Source organism: Equus quagga, chromosome 13 (genome assembly GCF_021613505.1).
Source record: "Equus quagga isolate Etosha38 chromosome 13, UCLA_HA_Equagga_1.0, whole genome shotgun sequence".
Taxonomy (NCBI): Eukaryota; Metazoa; Chordata; class Mammalia; order Perissodactyla; family Equidae; genus Equus; species Equus quagga.
In genome coordinates, this window is record NC_060279.1 from 86,232,762 (window position 1) to 86,248,998 (window position 16,237).

General features: G+C 41.0%; 1 protein-coding gene across 1 annotated transcript; it reads left to right on the top strand.

Annotated features, from left to right (window-relative positions):
• The first annotated feature begins 9,864 nt into the window (after positions 1 to 9,864).
• On the top strand, positions 9,865 to 10,806 carry LOC124251535 (vomeronasal type-1 receptor 4-like). The gene has a single exon (XM_046684410.1). It carries the CDS (start codon positions 9,865 to 9,867, stop codon positions 10,804 to 10,806), a length of 942 nt encoding a protein of 313 aa, XP_046540366.1.
• The last annotated feature ends 5,431 nt before the right edge of the window (positions 10,807 to 16,237 follow it).

A 16,237-nucleotide genomic window follows, 5' to 3' on the forward strand; every position in this document is an offset into this window, starting at 1 on the left:
CCCCTCCGCGATTCTCAGGGCTAGAATGAGCTCTGAGGGCTAGCCCCTGGAAGGCACGGAGCTCTGTCTGCTTCTCTTGAGTCTTCCTGTCTGCGCCTGAGATGGCTGTGCAGGAAGAGTAGAGGGGGAGACACAATCTCCTGGGGTTCCGTTGCCCGAGCATCATTCAGAGCTTGTGATTCCTCACCTCTGTCTTGGTTCCATCTCTCTGTCAGGCTGGTTCAAGGACCCTGGAGTCTCAAGGTCCTGGTGCTCATGGGTTCCTGGTTCTTCTTATTGGAGCCTAAAGGCTGCAGCACAAGGGCCCCACTCCAGCACTTCACGGGGCACCCCCTGCTGCTGGCCATGTGCCAAAGGCCCCGCAGTTCCTGCACTTCACCTGTGGGTGGAGAAGGAGGGTGGTCAGTGAGTCAGCAGAAATCACAGCTTTCAAAGGTTGATATAAGGAGAGAGATTTGGAGTAGGATATCAGTGTGGGAGAAAGACATACACCTGTGGCCCATCGGGTGCCAGAACACTCAAGATGTTATGGTCCTGCTCAGGGCCCAATTTAGAAAGGGATCTGAGAGGAAGGAATTTAGTGTCTAAAGGTGACAATTCTGAACTGGATTTGAGTATTGGACAAACACCGAACTGGATACGACACAAGTAGGGAATAGGGTTGCTCCTCAGAGGATCTGAATGGGCCAATCAGCTAAATGAGGACTTCACGAACCAGGCCAGCCTTGGATAAGTAAGAACTGGTGAGTTACATACACAGCATTTTCCATGTGTAAACCCACTCTCTGGGGTCCAAGAAATCTCCTAGTTCTTGAAACATTGAAGCCTCCACTCACCGTGGTGTCCTCTTCTGGTAAGGGAGTCCTCCACTCCACTGGTCCCCTCTGTAGCTTCTTCAGGTTCTGGGCTGGAGGGGGTCTTTGGGGCTGATGGTGGATGTAATGACCTGCCATCTGCCTCACATCCTTGGGCTTCTGGTCTTTCTCCTCTAGAAACTGATTGTTCAGCTTCCTAGTCACAAGAACAAAAATAATATTTATGAAGACACAGAGACGGAAGTCCCGGGTACCACTACCTCTCTGTTTAGATGGGGGCTCCCTATTTGTCACACCCACGATGATGTGGTCTTCTCATGAACTGATGTGCACTCTATGTCATTGTGTGATCTTTTCCCATCATTACTTACTCCCAGAACAGGACACTGCTTAAGAAAAGACCATTTAGTATACAAATGGGGAAATTAGATTGGCAACATTGAATGCCTGATTCTGGAATCTTTGCCATAGAGCTACTTGAACAGTGCCTCCCTGAGATTGTCAAGGCAACTTAGGCCTGTGTTTTGGGTTTTTGTCAAGCCACTCCCTCCAAATTAAACTATCTACCGATATTTATCAAAGCCAATGGACAGGCAATAGCTATTCATTTTTTTCCCCATATGTTATGAGAAAACTCACAATTTTCACAGAACACACCTTACTGAGAAAATCCACCAGTTTCTTTGCCAAAGCTTTGCAAATATTTGATATGAAGCCAATGAGCGCCTGTGAAAGAAATACATGACCCCAAAGCCTCATGCCATATTTCAACAGTGGCATGCACAAAGCCACACAGGGACGAGCAATCTGAAGATAATTGTGCAAGCTCACACATATGTGCAAATTCACACCAGGTAACTCCCAAATAAAAGCCCATGTACGGTGAGGGACACCCAAGTCAGAAGCCTCTAGGCAGCTCCAGGCAGAAATCTACAGTCCCCACCTGTGCCCTCTAGGGAATCCCTCCGGGCCATGCCCGCATTACTCCCTGTCGTTTGTCCTACCTCTCTTCCGGGTTTCTATGGCTCTGTGAAGCTGTGTGAGGCTGGTCCGCTGAAGGCGGGCATTTCTTATTCAAGACACAGCAGGCACTTGGATCCTCTCCTGGCATCGGAGGAAACCGGAGCAGAACCTCCACAGTGGCAACTACAACCCATTTCTCTGTCATCATGTCAACCTGAGAGAAAGAAAAGAGAGTCAAGATACAATCAGAGTTCTGCACACAGGAAGAAGCTTTGGGATAATAGAAGATAAACTCTCAATTTCCTGAGTTCTCTAATGTCATGCTAATCAGAGTGTAAAGGTTCTTTTCTCCAATCCCACAATGAGTTTGCTGATGACCTCCAAGTGCAAAAGGGCTGAGATCTAAGTATTTAGGGAAGGGTGGTGGTCCCCTGGTCAGAACTGAGGCCACATCAGTTGCAAATGCCCCCGCCCATCTGATCACTGCGTGTCCATTTAGTTAGTCAGTGCCCATCTATCCATGTTGTTAATCACTGAATTTGACCCTTGGTCATGGGAGAAGAACCTGCCAGAGAAGTGACACTAGGCTTGGAGTCCACTTCATTCCTCCACATGTCACTTATCCAGCACCTCCCATAGTTACATCTGTTTGTGGAATCCCAAGCTGCTTTAAGAACTCTGCCATTTTCTACTGAAAGCGTGTTGGGGTCCATCAGTGTGGGTACTGTCCTGGGGACTGTATTGCCCTCTGGAGGGTAGAAAATGAGACTGCTGAATTCTCCACATCCCTGGGATCTCCCACGTGAAGGATGCAATCAGGTCCCACCTCTCTTCTCTGCCCGCCACCTCATCTTTTACCTTATATTCATACCAGGTATACATATCCTTCTACTAGCAACATAGTACCAATGTGAATGAAAATAAGGTGATAAATCAAAAAAGTTCCTGCACTTGACTGAACATGTTTCATCTGTATAAAATGCAGATTCCTTATGTAGAGACCTCACATGATATACCATAAAACATTTGGAAAAATTGATCATGGAATTGGCCTTAAGGGAAACTCAATACATTAGAAAACTGGATATTTTATACTTTCTATTCCACCTTTGTCATAATTTAAGAAATTAGATATAATTATATTATTTAATTTCTTTATAATATTCAGTATTTTTTAAACTATGAAAAAATTCCTGGAAAATCTTGAAATCAAAGATGAACTTCAAATGGAAATCATCAAGAAGAAAACAAAAAATAAGCACTTTATGGCAAAACTTAGGAGCAGGGCAAAACATGGGTTCAGGGGAAATTCCTTGGTCTAAATGGACACATTACAAAGAAAGGTAAATTTACCGGAAGTGTCCATCATCAGCAATTAGAGACAAAACCCAAAAGATTACAAAAGGAAGAAAAAGACGGAAGTGCTTTAATCAAGAAATGAATTGGATCTAATGGAAAAGTAAATAGAATGTAACGGGAAAACACGTCATTCCTTTAAAAACAGCACTAGGCTGTATCGCCACAGGCTGTCATAAAATAACCAAATTTATCATAATAGATTACGTTTGGAAAAAGAAAAGATAATTTTGCCATAGAAACAAGAAAGATAGGGTCAGGCAAATGCTGTATCTAACCTTGGGGAAATCATATTTGAAAATGTAGAATAAAGTATACTTTCCTCTTCAGATTTTATATTACAAAATCCAGTAGTGAGGAAGCAGTTTCCAACTATGAATTAGGGTAGAATGATTCTTGCCACAACATTGGACTGGGAGCTTTACAGCTGAGGGCCTGCTCTGTTTTATTTATGGGTTTGGGGTCAAGATCCTAAATTTTAACCAGCTCCAAACAAGTTCTCATGAATACATTGGAATAAAAGATAAATTAACAAATCACTTAAAGTTTTCAAAGCCCCTCAGTCAAGGGTACCCATAACTTTCATCCACCAACCCACAGAAATCAGGGGCTGAGTGATCATGCCTTGGAAATTTTGACCTTTGTTTAAAACTTAATATTTTTGAAATATATTTTGAATCAGGCTCTGTGCCAAGAAATGCTATTAAACAATTAACTAATCCTTACCTCAACACCTAAAATGGCCCTCTATAGAGTTTTCCCACTCTTCTATTACTCCGGGGGACAAATCGAGGCCCCAAATAGGAATGGACACTATCCTGTGGTCTTGCTGCCTCTCTGTAGCCGCTCAGATATGTGGACACCAGGCAAGCTCCACTGGAGACAGAGGGGTTTCCAGGATGATTGAAGAAGAGATGCCTGAGGAGAAGGTCCCTTCCGCTGGGCTCTATTATCCGTAGGGACACCCAGCACTTTCCCTCCTAATTCAATCATCTTAACCTAGTCACGTGATCCAGTCACCACTGGCTGTTCCCTCTGGACTAGATGGAATCTTTTATTCGGTGTTTACTTATCCTTAGCACTTTCATTCTATCTCCTACGTATATATCTGAAACAATACACTATAATTTGGTCTTTGTCATTACCAAGGATTTTTTAAAAATACACCTATAACTATATACTTTTAACAATATATATTGTGTTTAAAATATTAATACATATGTTGCCAAGGGGAGAGTTTGTGCATGTGTGGGGTCAGGAGGCATATGGGAAATCTCTGACCCTTTTACTCAACGTTGTTGTGAGCCAAAAACTGCTCTAAAAAGTGAAGTCTATTTTTAAAAATATTTACGCATAGACCTGCTTGCTGGCTGATTCAGTCTGCATCTTGCAGGGGATGAGATAACTCAATCTCCCCGTGGCAAGGAGCTCAGTGGCAACCAAGACTTTGGAGAAGCTGACCTTCTGGGTGCCAGTGAAAACCAAGGTGAAAAATATTCTGGCTCAGCCAACATATGGAAATAACCTAAGTGTCCATCAATGGATAAATAGATAAAGAAAATATGAAATATATAAATGGAATATTATTCAGCCATAAAAATGAATGAAATCTTGCCATTTTAAGAATATGGATGGACTTTGAGGGCAGTTATGTGACGTGAAATAAGTCAGAGAAAGAAAAAACTGTATGTTCTCACTTATAGGTGGAATCTAAAAATAACAAAATAAAATGAGCTCATAGATACAGAGAACACATTGGTGATTGCCAGAGGTGTGTCATGTGGGCAAGATATGAAATGCATGAAGGTGATCAAAGGTACAAACTTCCAGTTATAGAATACATAAGTCATGGGGTGTAATGTACAGCATGGTGACTATAGTTAATAATACTTAATTCCTTATTTGAAAGTTGCTAAGAGAGCAAATTTCAAAAGACCTTGTCACAAGAAAAACATTTTCTAACTACGTATGGTGAGCGACATTACCTAGACTTACTGTGGTGGTGATTTTGCAGTGTACAGAAATATCGAATCACTATATTGTACACTTGAAACGAATATCATGTTGTATGTCAATTACACCTCAATTAAAACCAACTTTTTTTTAAAGAACAGTCTGGCTCATTGTGTGCAGGGATGAACTGGGGCGTGTGGTGTCCCTGAGGGGCAGTGGGTCACGCAAATTCTTCATTTATCCACAGAATCAGAGCCCAGCTCAGATGGGGAGAACTCAACAAGGTTGGACATCAGGTCCAGATTCCCTGATAGCACAAATGGGTTCCTGCTTTTTACCCAGAGGGGACCTGGAAGGAAGCAGGCATGCAGGCATGGGCAGGGAAGGAGCCGTTCAGCAATTGAGAGGGCTTTAGAGAGCCCAGAATCCAGGGAGCATTTGGGGATTGAGGATGGAGTTGGGGGACATTGAGAGAGAGTTTCAGAGACTCCCCCAAAACCAAGTCTATAACGCTTCATGCGGTGAGGGCCTCCTCTCTGGGGACAGCAGGGGCATTTCTGAAAGCAGCCGGGGAGCGGAGGTCAGCGGAACCCAGAGGAGCTATGTTGGTGAAGCCGCAAAGCCTGGGCCTCCGTGACAGGCCCTGACGCTGGTAGGGGAGAGGTGCTGGGACTGCAGAGTTCTGGCGTGCACAAGACTCATTCGAACCTGTAAACCTGTCCTGAGGCCAAATGCCCAGCTACACGCTGCTGAGGGGGCAGCTCTGGGATGTTTAGGAGGCACCGTGTATTTGATGTGTATGGGTGTGCATGTGTGTGTTTATATCTGCATATGTAAATGTGTGTGTGCTCACATGCATGTGTGGAAGGGGGTGTCCACCATTATGGCACTAATCCCAGTCTTGCAAATTGAGATGCATTGGATAGTGAACCTGGATAAAATGCAGATTTGTTGGTAGGAAAAACCAAAGGGTCAATCTGAACTCCTACTTGATATTTCCCCGTGAATTACAAGAGCAGCCAGTGCTTATTCATGAAAATTCGGCAAAAAATAAGTGGAGAAGACTGTGGTAACCAGCCACTGCTCTGGAATTGAGGAAGCAGAATTTGCTTCTCTCTTAGATAAAGGAATGGCGTGTTAGACTACCTGATCTATTTTCTCTAAACTTCCAAATTCATTGGCATTGGGTGCTTCCATCATGTTCCTCCTTTCACTTTCTTTTTGAAAAACCTTCTCAGGTTCTTTGGTTCCATTTCTCTGCTTATGATTTAATGATCGTTCAGCTCAGTGGTTAGGAAGAACTCACTTTGGGGCGGAAGAACTTGCCAGCACAGCAGAGCATCCACTGAGACCTCTAGGAATTGAAGATAGCCTCTACCAATCACTTCAGGGTCCCCCTGTAAATACTAATTAGAAGCTTGTAATTGGTTTTGGTAATTAGCAACTTCGGAAAAAAAGTTTTTCCTAAATGTTCTCATCTCCCCAAGCCTTCAGTGTCACTGCCACTATAGGTGAAATAATAATTGCAGTTCCTGCGGGAGGTGAGGTCACTGCATCACTACCCCATATGTCAGGGTCTGGCTGCCTCCCTCCCTCCCTGTACCAGCTGCCAGGACCGTCACACTGAGCTCACCACCCCGATAGCAGGACAGATCCAGGAGAATCTTTTCTATTTCAGTCTGAAGGCGAAGTCTGTAAGGTATGGACACCTGTCAGGAGTACATATAGGTGAGCGGTCATGTCGAAAAACGGGATTGTTCTGGGTTTGTAATTGATCTAGTGCCAAAGCGACACAGGAGGAGGAAGCATTCAGAAGCAAAAGCTGAGTTAGTAAAAAGAGATGGGGTTGGAGATTTTACACCAATCCCTGATAGCAACTAATGTGATTTAGTATAATCCACAATGAAAGTGATTGTTGGTGTTTACGCCATTGAAAATAAATCCTGATTTTTAAGGTAATTAAGACCTGTAGTTCTGAATCCAATTGCTTTCAGCCTAACTTACAGGAATCACAGACAAAATTTTTAGGATTGCAAGAGGTGTGCCTATAATTCCTTCGTGCATGTAAAGAAGACTAGGATAAAGAAATCTGTGGGAATCGTGTAATCTTATGAAGAAACAATGCATGCCAATGACAACTGTTGCAATAGAAAGGTTTTCTCTAATTCTGAGACTATGTTGTGCTTAATGGAGATGGTTGTGTCTCTACTGAAAGCATCGTGGTCTGTTGCTTATGGTGAGAATCTTTTCTCTCTTGAAGCTAGGGAAACAACATTTAAGGAAAAGATCACTTTATAATAATGGGTTTCAGACAGTAGCTGTCGGGCTCAAATATATCCTGTGATATTTTCTCTAATATCAATCACAAATTCTATAGTGTCAATTTATAAAGCATACAATATTCACACATTAGTGTTTCCAATTTGCCAATGTCATATTTTAATATACTTCAGAAAACTTACCACATGGCTAATAGTTTATAATGAGCGATTGATAGATAAGCGTATGATCTAAAATTAGCAATCTTTTTAACCTTGCACATTAGTAGTCAATGTCCCATCTTTTAGGGCAAGACATGAGATTGTGAAAGGTGTCATTATACTTCTGTTCCTGGAATAAAGGCAAATGCCCAAAATGTTTTTGCTTTCTGTTTCTATCCTAATATTGAGTTATTTTTGCATTCCTTCAGTTCAGCCTGTCATGGTACAGGTTCCTGTAGGACAAAGCTGCAATCAGTGCATCTGCATTTCCATAAATCTCTAAAGCTTTATCCATTTTAATATTGGCCTATAGAATTGATCTTTGCTTATCATGGAAAAATGTTACAACAAAAATTATAATGTAATGTACTACCAAACAAAAATTAAATGACAAAGCTAAAAACAAAACTATATATAGAGATGATTCCAAGAACAGAGGCATCTAGCTTTCTTAGTATATCATAGGGGTGAAATGCGCTGCCTACAAACAACCCAGCCAGACTCAAGTCCACACTTTGCCCTCAGCAGGATATGAATTTAGACAAACCACTTATCTTCGTTATGTTCTCCTTGTCTTTAAGATGAAAGTAACAGAGGTGATGTCACATAGATTTGTTGAAAATAAGTTACCGCAGGTTTGACATTTATAGCAATGATTCATACATTGTAAGTGCTCTTCAAAGGTTATACATTCAACTCTTGAAAGTCTCATAATAAAATAGCAACTTTAAATGTTTTTCCTTTTAAGCTTTATTTATGTATAATTGATATACCAAAAATGGCACATATTTAATGTATACGTTCTGATGAGTTTGGACATACGCATACCTCCGTGATACCATCACCACAATCAAGGTGCTAAACTTGTCCATCACTTCCAAAAAGTTCCTTGTGCTCGTGTGTGTGTGTGTGTGTGTGTGTGTGTGTGATTGAGGTAAGAACACTTACATGAAATATATTCTCTTAAAATGTTTTAAAGTGCACAACACTGTGCTGTTAACAATAGGCACTACATTGTACCACTCATCTCTACAACTTACTCATCTTGCATAACCAGAACTTGACACACATTGAACAGCAATCCTCCATTGCCCCTTCTCTCCAGCCCCTAGCAACCACCATTCTCTTCTCTCTCCTGTGAATTTGATTGTTTTAGATTTCTCATATAAGTGGAATCATACAATATTTTTCCTTCTGTGACAGCTTATTTCACTTAACTTAATGTCCTCTATGTTCACCCGGGTAGAATATCCTTCTTTTTGAAGCTTGCATAATACTTTATTATACGTGTATACCACCTTTTCTTTATCCATTCATTAGTCAATGGACATTTCAAAATTATTTCCATACCTTGGCTATTGTGAATGATGTTGTAATGAACATGGGCATGCAGATATCTATTTGAGATCTTGATTTAAATTCTTTCAGATATATACCAAGGAGTGGGATTGCCTGATGATGGAATACTTCTATTATAATTTTTTAAGGAACCTCCACATTGTTTTCCATAGCAGCTGCAATATTCCATATTTCTACCAATCATATGTAACGGCTCCAAATTTTCCACGTCCTCACCAATACTGATTCTCTTTTGTCTTTTTTGGATACTAGCCGCCCTAACAGATGTGAAGTACCATCTCATTGTGGTTTTGATCTGCATTTGACTGACAATTAATAGTGTTGAGCACTTTTCCATATACTTGTCAGTCGCTTATCTGTTCTTTGGAGAAATGTCTATTCAAGAACTTTGCTCATTTGTTAATTGGGTTGTTTCATGTTTCTTCTGTTGAGTTATAGGAGAGTCATATACTTGGCATATTGACCCCATATTGGATAGGTGGTTTGCAAATATTTTCTCCCATTCAGTAGGCTGCCTTTTTGTTTTGGTGATTATTTCCTTTGCTCTGCAGAAGCTTTTTAGTTTGATGTGGTCCCACACGTCCTTTTTTGGATTTGTTGCCTGTGCTGTTGGTATCATATCCAGGAAATTGTTGCCAAGACCAATGTCCAGAAGATTTTCCCCTTTGTTTTCTTGAAGGGGTTTTACTGTTTCAGTTCTTACGGTTAAGTCTTTAACCCATTTTGAGTTGATTTTTGTGTATGGTGTAAGACAGGGGTCTAATATCATTCTTTGACCTGTGGACATCCAGTTTTCCCAACACCATTTCTAAGGGGAAGCTAATGAGAAGTGGAGACTATTGCTTTCAGTTGACATGATACATGAAGCCCACGCCTCCTATTCCCATGCAGGATCCTCTGGTTCTGAAGACAATTCACGGTGTCTAGAAACTGGCAGAATGGCCTCCAGAGATTTGGTTATAGGAATGCTCTTCTTAATCCAGACCGTGGTTGGAATCTTGGGGAATTTCTCTCTTCTTTACCATCATCTCTTCCTTTACTTCACTGGGTGCAGGTTAAGGTCCAAGGATCTGATTCTTAATCACATGATTGTAGCCAACTCCTTGACCCTCCTCTGTAAAGGAGTCCCGCAGACAATGGCAGCCTTCGGGTGGAACCATTTTCCCAGTGACCTTGGGTGTAAACTTCTTTTCTATCTTCACAGAGTGGGCAGAGGTGTGACCCTTGGCACCACCTGCCTCTTGAGTATCTTCCAGGCCATCACAATAAGCTCCAGAAACTCCAGGTGGGCAGAGCTTAAAGTGAAAGCTGTCAGTGTCATTGTCATTTCACTTTTCCTGTGCTGGATCCTGCAAATGCTGATAAACGTCATGTATGCTGTGTTTGTGAGTAGCAATTGGAGCAAGAAAAACATCACAAACCAAAAACATTTTGGATACTGTTCTGCTGTTCGTCATGACAAAACCAGAGACTCATTATATGCAGCACTGCTATCAGTCCCTGATATTTTCTGTTTTGGGCTCATGCTCTGGGCCAGTGGCTTAATGGTTTTCATCCTGTACAGATACAAGCAGAGAGTCAAACACATTCGCAGGACCCACATCTCCCCTAGATCCTCCCCTGAGTCCAGAGCCACCCAAGGTATCCTTGTCCTGGTGAGCACCTTTGTGTCTTTTTACTCTCTCTCCTCCATCTTTCAAATTTGTATTGGTATTTTTGATAATCCAAATTGGCTGCTGTTGAATATCTCAGCCTGGATCAATGGATGTTTCGCAACTGCCTGCCCATTTATTCTCATGAACCGTGACTCCAGTATGCCCAGGCTCTGCTTTGCCCCTTTGAGGATTTCAAAACCCCCTAAACTCATAACAAACAAATAAATTGTATATTTTGGCACAGTGTTGCATCATTTACTCAATCATCCCCTGAATTGCATGCATAATTATGCAACAACCACCTTTTGAGAACGTGGTAAGCAAGGGAGAGTAAGCTTCTGTTCCCCAAATAAACAATAAATAGTAATAGTAAATGTAAGTGAAACCTCACATAATTATTATGAAAATACTTACGTAATTGAAATTTTATTCACACTTTCAATGGAGAAGCTCAGAGTCTCTGCAATAAAAAATAAATTGTTCCTGAAACAAATCTAGAGGTCGTGGGGAAATCTTAGAGTGTGTAACTTTTAATCCGCCATATTAAATCTGTCCAGAAATTAACTAAGAAGGGAATTGTTGGAAAAGTTACAGGACAAAATGAAATGTGAGATGGCAATTCAAGAAAGTGAAGAGGGGCCAGCCCCGTGGCTGAGTGGTTGAGTTCACGTGCTCCCTTTTGCTGGGCCGGGGTTTCGCCAATTCAGATCCTGAGTATGGACATGGCACCGCTCATCAGGCCATGCTGAGGCGGCATCCCACATAGCACAACCAGAGACACTCACAACTAGAATATACAACTATGTACTGTGGGGCTTTGGGGAGAAGAAGAAGAAAAAAAGAGAAAGTGAAGAAAAGAATTTTCTCAGGTAACAATTAAGTAGTGTGGGATGAAGGTGGAGTGCAAATTCAGGTTCCATTAGGAGCATTTTGGGCTAAGTTATAATATTTGAACTTCATCCCCACCCTGGAGATTGGGCAGTGAACTATTTCTATGCGATGACGTGGTTATTCTTTCTAATGTCCAGACCCCTGTAGGGACACAAACACACACAACACACACATTACAGTTACCTCATTAGCATAACCAAGACACTCCTATGAAACAAATATAAATGAGCTCATGCTGATGTGAATAATTACTTGAATCAGCAAATAAAAGAGAGCGAGGTACGCAGATTCCACACAAAAAATGGCAAATGTTATATGTGGCTACTCAGTCATCTAGTTGGTGGAATTTAATTCAACACCCTGGCCCCAGCCCAAAAACACACCACACAGCAAAGTAACTTTATGGTGTGGAAGCCTCGTAAACACTCTATTAAGTAACTGATCAAAGTTAATATCACACGAGATAACACAAGTCAATTGCATGAAACCTCTGACAGTGTATGCTGTAATGAGATGTGATGTTCTTCTCAGAAACTGATAAACCAAATTCAGGTTCAGTTAGGAGCATCGCGCTAACTTACAAAATTTAAATGTCATTAGAGAGATGGTAGTCATTTCAAACATGATTACATGGAGGAATATTAGCATATTTAAAACATTTGCGTGTAGAAATGGGCAAATGGACCTGGTTTGAGTCAAAGGAGAGCACAAAAACTTGTCACTGATTTAAAACAATGAGATGAGTATTGATATCAAAAAAAAAATCAACCACGTGCTATCTGGGATAAAATTGCATGGATTCGTAGAAGGTAGATTTTTCTTTAAAATGTGAAGATTCCAACTGGTCATGTTGGAGTGAAGGAGAATTGGGGGAACTTACACAATGTTATATGTTTATTTCATCTCAAAAACCAAGGGGGGAAATGCCTCATAGCCCTTACCCTGCTTGCTTAAGATGTTAGAATCCCTTCCATATTGTGGGGGATGACAAGTGTTTTGCCTCTCTCTATTTCTCTTCACTGGGATAGTCCTGCCGGACACTGCAAACCTTGTACAAATTGTGACTGTTAGCAAGGCAATGAGAGTAGGGTCCTGGACAAAGTGCTCGGGTACAGCATGGGGCCCGTCAAGAAGTCCACCTCCCATCTTTAGTCTGGTGCATGAGGTAAGAGGGAACCCAGTACGAGTCTTTGCATGGAAAGCTATGCCAGGTAGGTGGGTCTCACCTCAGGTTTCTTGACAGGTAGATGACTAGTGAGAACAGATCCAAGATGGATCTTTTCCTGGACATATGGATGGGCATCCTCCTGGTAGGATGCTATGTGAGAAACACCATTCAAGGAAAATATGTTTTACTCTTTTTTTTTTTTAAGATTTTATTTTTTCCTTTCTCTCCCCAAAGCCCACCAGTACATAGTTGTATATTCTTCGTTGTGGGTCCTTCTAGTTGTGGCATATGGGACGCTGCCTCAGCGTGGTTTGATGAGCAGTGCCATGTCCACGCCCAGGATTCGAACCAACGAAACACTGGGCCGCCTGCAGCGGAGCGCGCGAACTTAACCACTCGGCCACGGGGCCAGCCCCAAATATGTTTTACTCTTGATGAAAAGTAAAAAGACAAACAACTCAATGAAAGACAACATAGAACCTATGAAAACATTTCAGAGTAAAGCAAAAAAAGTGCTCATTTCCCATATAAAGAGGCATCCATCCTCAATGGTGGCCAAAGAAAAAGAAGTTAGAAAATATAGTTATGTTTGTGAGTGACCATCAGCTGGTTAAATTAAAAGTTTACTAATATTGTCTCCTTTTAAGATCAGGAGAAATACAACATTTCATTCATGCTTGCCAGGGATATAAATGGACAATGACTTTTTCAGACAATTAGGGTATCTTTATCAAAAGTTGGAAGATGATGCATGTTCTTGCATATCTGTCTCCTAGAAGACACTTGAACATGTGCACAGAAATTCCCCCACAGCTGTTGCTGGTGGACATGTAAAGGATAGCACAAAAAGAAAGAAAAGTACACATATCTCAGGAATCCCATTGGTCATCCTAGACTTTAAGATAATCCCCCCTCATGAGGGAAATAGAAGTAACGCAAATCAGGACACCTGTGAAAAGCAACAGAACCAAGGACCAGAGGGGGAAACACCCTCAGAGCACAAGATTCTGGCATTTCCTTCCAATTCTGCTCTTGATTCTCTTGAAGTCTCCTGGGATATTCTGGAGTAGAATCTTCCTCTGCATCTCTTCTTGCTTACACAAGAAACCATGCTAAGTGTCTGAATATGACTCCACTTCCTGCCCCTCCCTGGGGGCTTGGAAGCAAGGGCTTACATCTCCCCGCAAATGGCTCTCCAGGACTACAGTGAATGAATATTTTTCTTTTCCAAACATTTAAGAAATTTTAACATATATACATATTTTTAATATATACGTGTTTTATATACATAACATATTTTAACAATAATATGTGTTTAAAGTTATATATATAGTATACATAATAAATATATATTTTTAAGATAATATATTATTTTATGCTTCTGAGTGAGGAGCGGAGCGCTAGAGGATATTGAGCTCTTTGCATATTTCTGTTGAATTTCTCTGTCTGACCTTGGAGATGGCTGTGCACGTGGAATAAAAAAGAAGACATTGGAATTCCAATGTTCAAGCTTCCAAAGTCCTTGGGATCCAGTTCTAAGGATGGTTTCAACCATCCAAATTCCTCCTTTTTCTTGTTCCTTCTCTCTGTCAGTCTTGCTAAAAGGTGGTGGGGTCTGGAGTTGCTGGGGCTTCCTTAGTTCCAGGCTCTCCTATTCCTTATTTAAGCCCAAGGGCTGGAGTACAAAAGCCCCACCCCTACACTTCATAGGGCAGCTCTGGGCCACCCTTCCATGTCCAAAGTCCTGAGATTTCTTGTGCATTATCTTTGGGTTGAAGAGGAAGGTAATCAGTGAGTCAGCATGAACCACAAGCAGTTTACAAAAGTTGACGTTAGGACATACTTTTGGATTTGGACATTGGTTTTTCAGGAGGGGCCACAAACATGTGACCCATTAAGTGTCTGGAAATTCGTGATGCAATAGTCATATCCATGACCTCTTTTAAATAGGGACACATGGAGAAAGGAACAAAAGGTCTGAGGATGATAATGATCCAGCTGTCCTTCTCAGCTCAGATTGTGGATTCTGAGAAAATTCCATGGGAAACCTTGGGACCTCCAGGATAACTGAGGCAGGGTACTAAGAAGGGGAGGTTTCCCTCTCCTGCTGACTTTTTTGTTGCCTCAGGATGCCCTGCTCAAGCACTGGTACTAAGCTAATCAGTTCACTGAAATTGCATTTGATCTACCCATCTGCCCCTTTCCCAAGATACAAAGGGATACTGAGTTCCTTTTTACTTTTCCTCTGCATTTTTATTTTATCGTACATGTGTCTACCTGATATAATCAACCATAATTTCATCATTCTCATTTCCAAGCATTTAAGAAATTTTAACAAATATATATACAATTTTTATTTTTTTTTTCCTGAGGAAGATTTGCCCTGAGCTAACATCCCTTGCTAATCTTCCTCTTTTTTTTGCTTGAGGAAGATTAGCCCCGAGCGAACATCTGTGCCAATCCTCCTCTACTTTGTACGTGGGACACCGCCAAAACATGGCTGGTGAGTGGAGTAGATCCACCCTGGGATCCAAACCTGCAAACCCGGGGCCACTGAAGCAGAGCGTGCGGAATTTAACCACACCACCATGGGGCTGGGCCCTATATGTATACACTTTTAACACTATATATTACTTTCTGCAAGTGCAAAATATTTATACATATATCAATATACTGTCTAACTCTGTATCATGATTTTTCTCTCAATTGTTTCTGAAAAATTTCCTTTTACACATGGACCTCTAGTTCATTCAGTTTCACCACTGCATGTTATTTCTTTGTGTCAACGTAGTGGACTTTTTGAGTTTAACCTCTGATCTCATAGATGGGCATTTATGTTGTTTCCAATATTTTCCTCCCACTATTAATACTGCCACGAACATACTTAGGCAATATCCTTGTTCCTATGAACAGAAAGTGAGGAATTGAATTTCTGGATCCTCCTTTTCACACATCATCATGTTTAGTTCATGGGACCATATTGTCCCCTGAAGGAGTTAAGCCAATAATGCCCACACTAACTCTGGAGAAGAGTCTCCATTCCCCAGAGCATTGACGCGCTGTGTGATGGATGAAATTTTACTACTTGTATGTATGTGACACAGTGGTGGTGTTCTAATTTGCATTTATTTTATTATTAGCAACGTTGTATGTAACGTAGCATAATATTCATGAGTTTACTGACCTGAGAATTCTGTTTTCAAGTTTTTTTCAACTAATTGTGGCTTGGCTCCCTCTTTTTTGAATCAGTAGAAGCTAAATTTTTTGTATTTTGGATATTGCTTCTTTATGACAGATGGGAAATGCAGGTATGCACTTCCATTTTGTAACTGGTTTTAAATTATATCTATAGATGGAATGTACCAGTTTCAACATTATAATAAGGAATACTAATGTAGAAATTTTGTTTCAATCCTTGTTCAAATAAACAACAATAAAAAAATGTCTTTGAGTACTTTGGGAGAATGTGAATATGAACTGGGTATTAAATGACATCAAGAAATCATAAGACTAATTTTGTATTATAATAACCTTGGATCGTTTTACTATCATTTATATCCCTGAAGAATTATTTATTGAAGATGAATTTTCTGACTC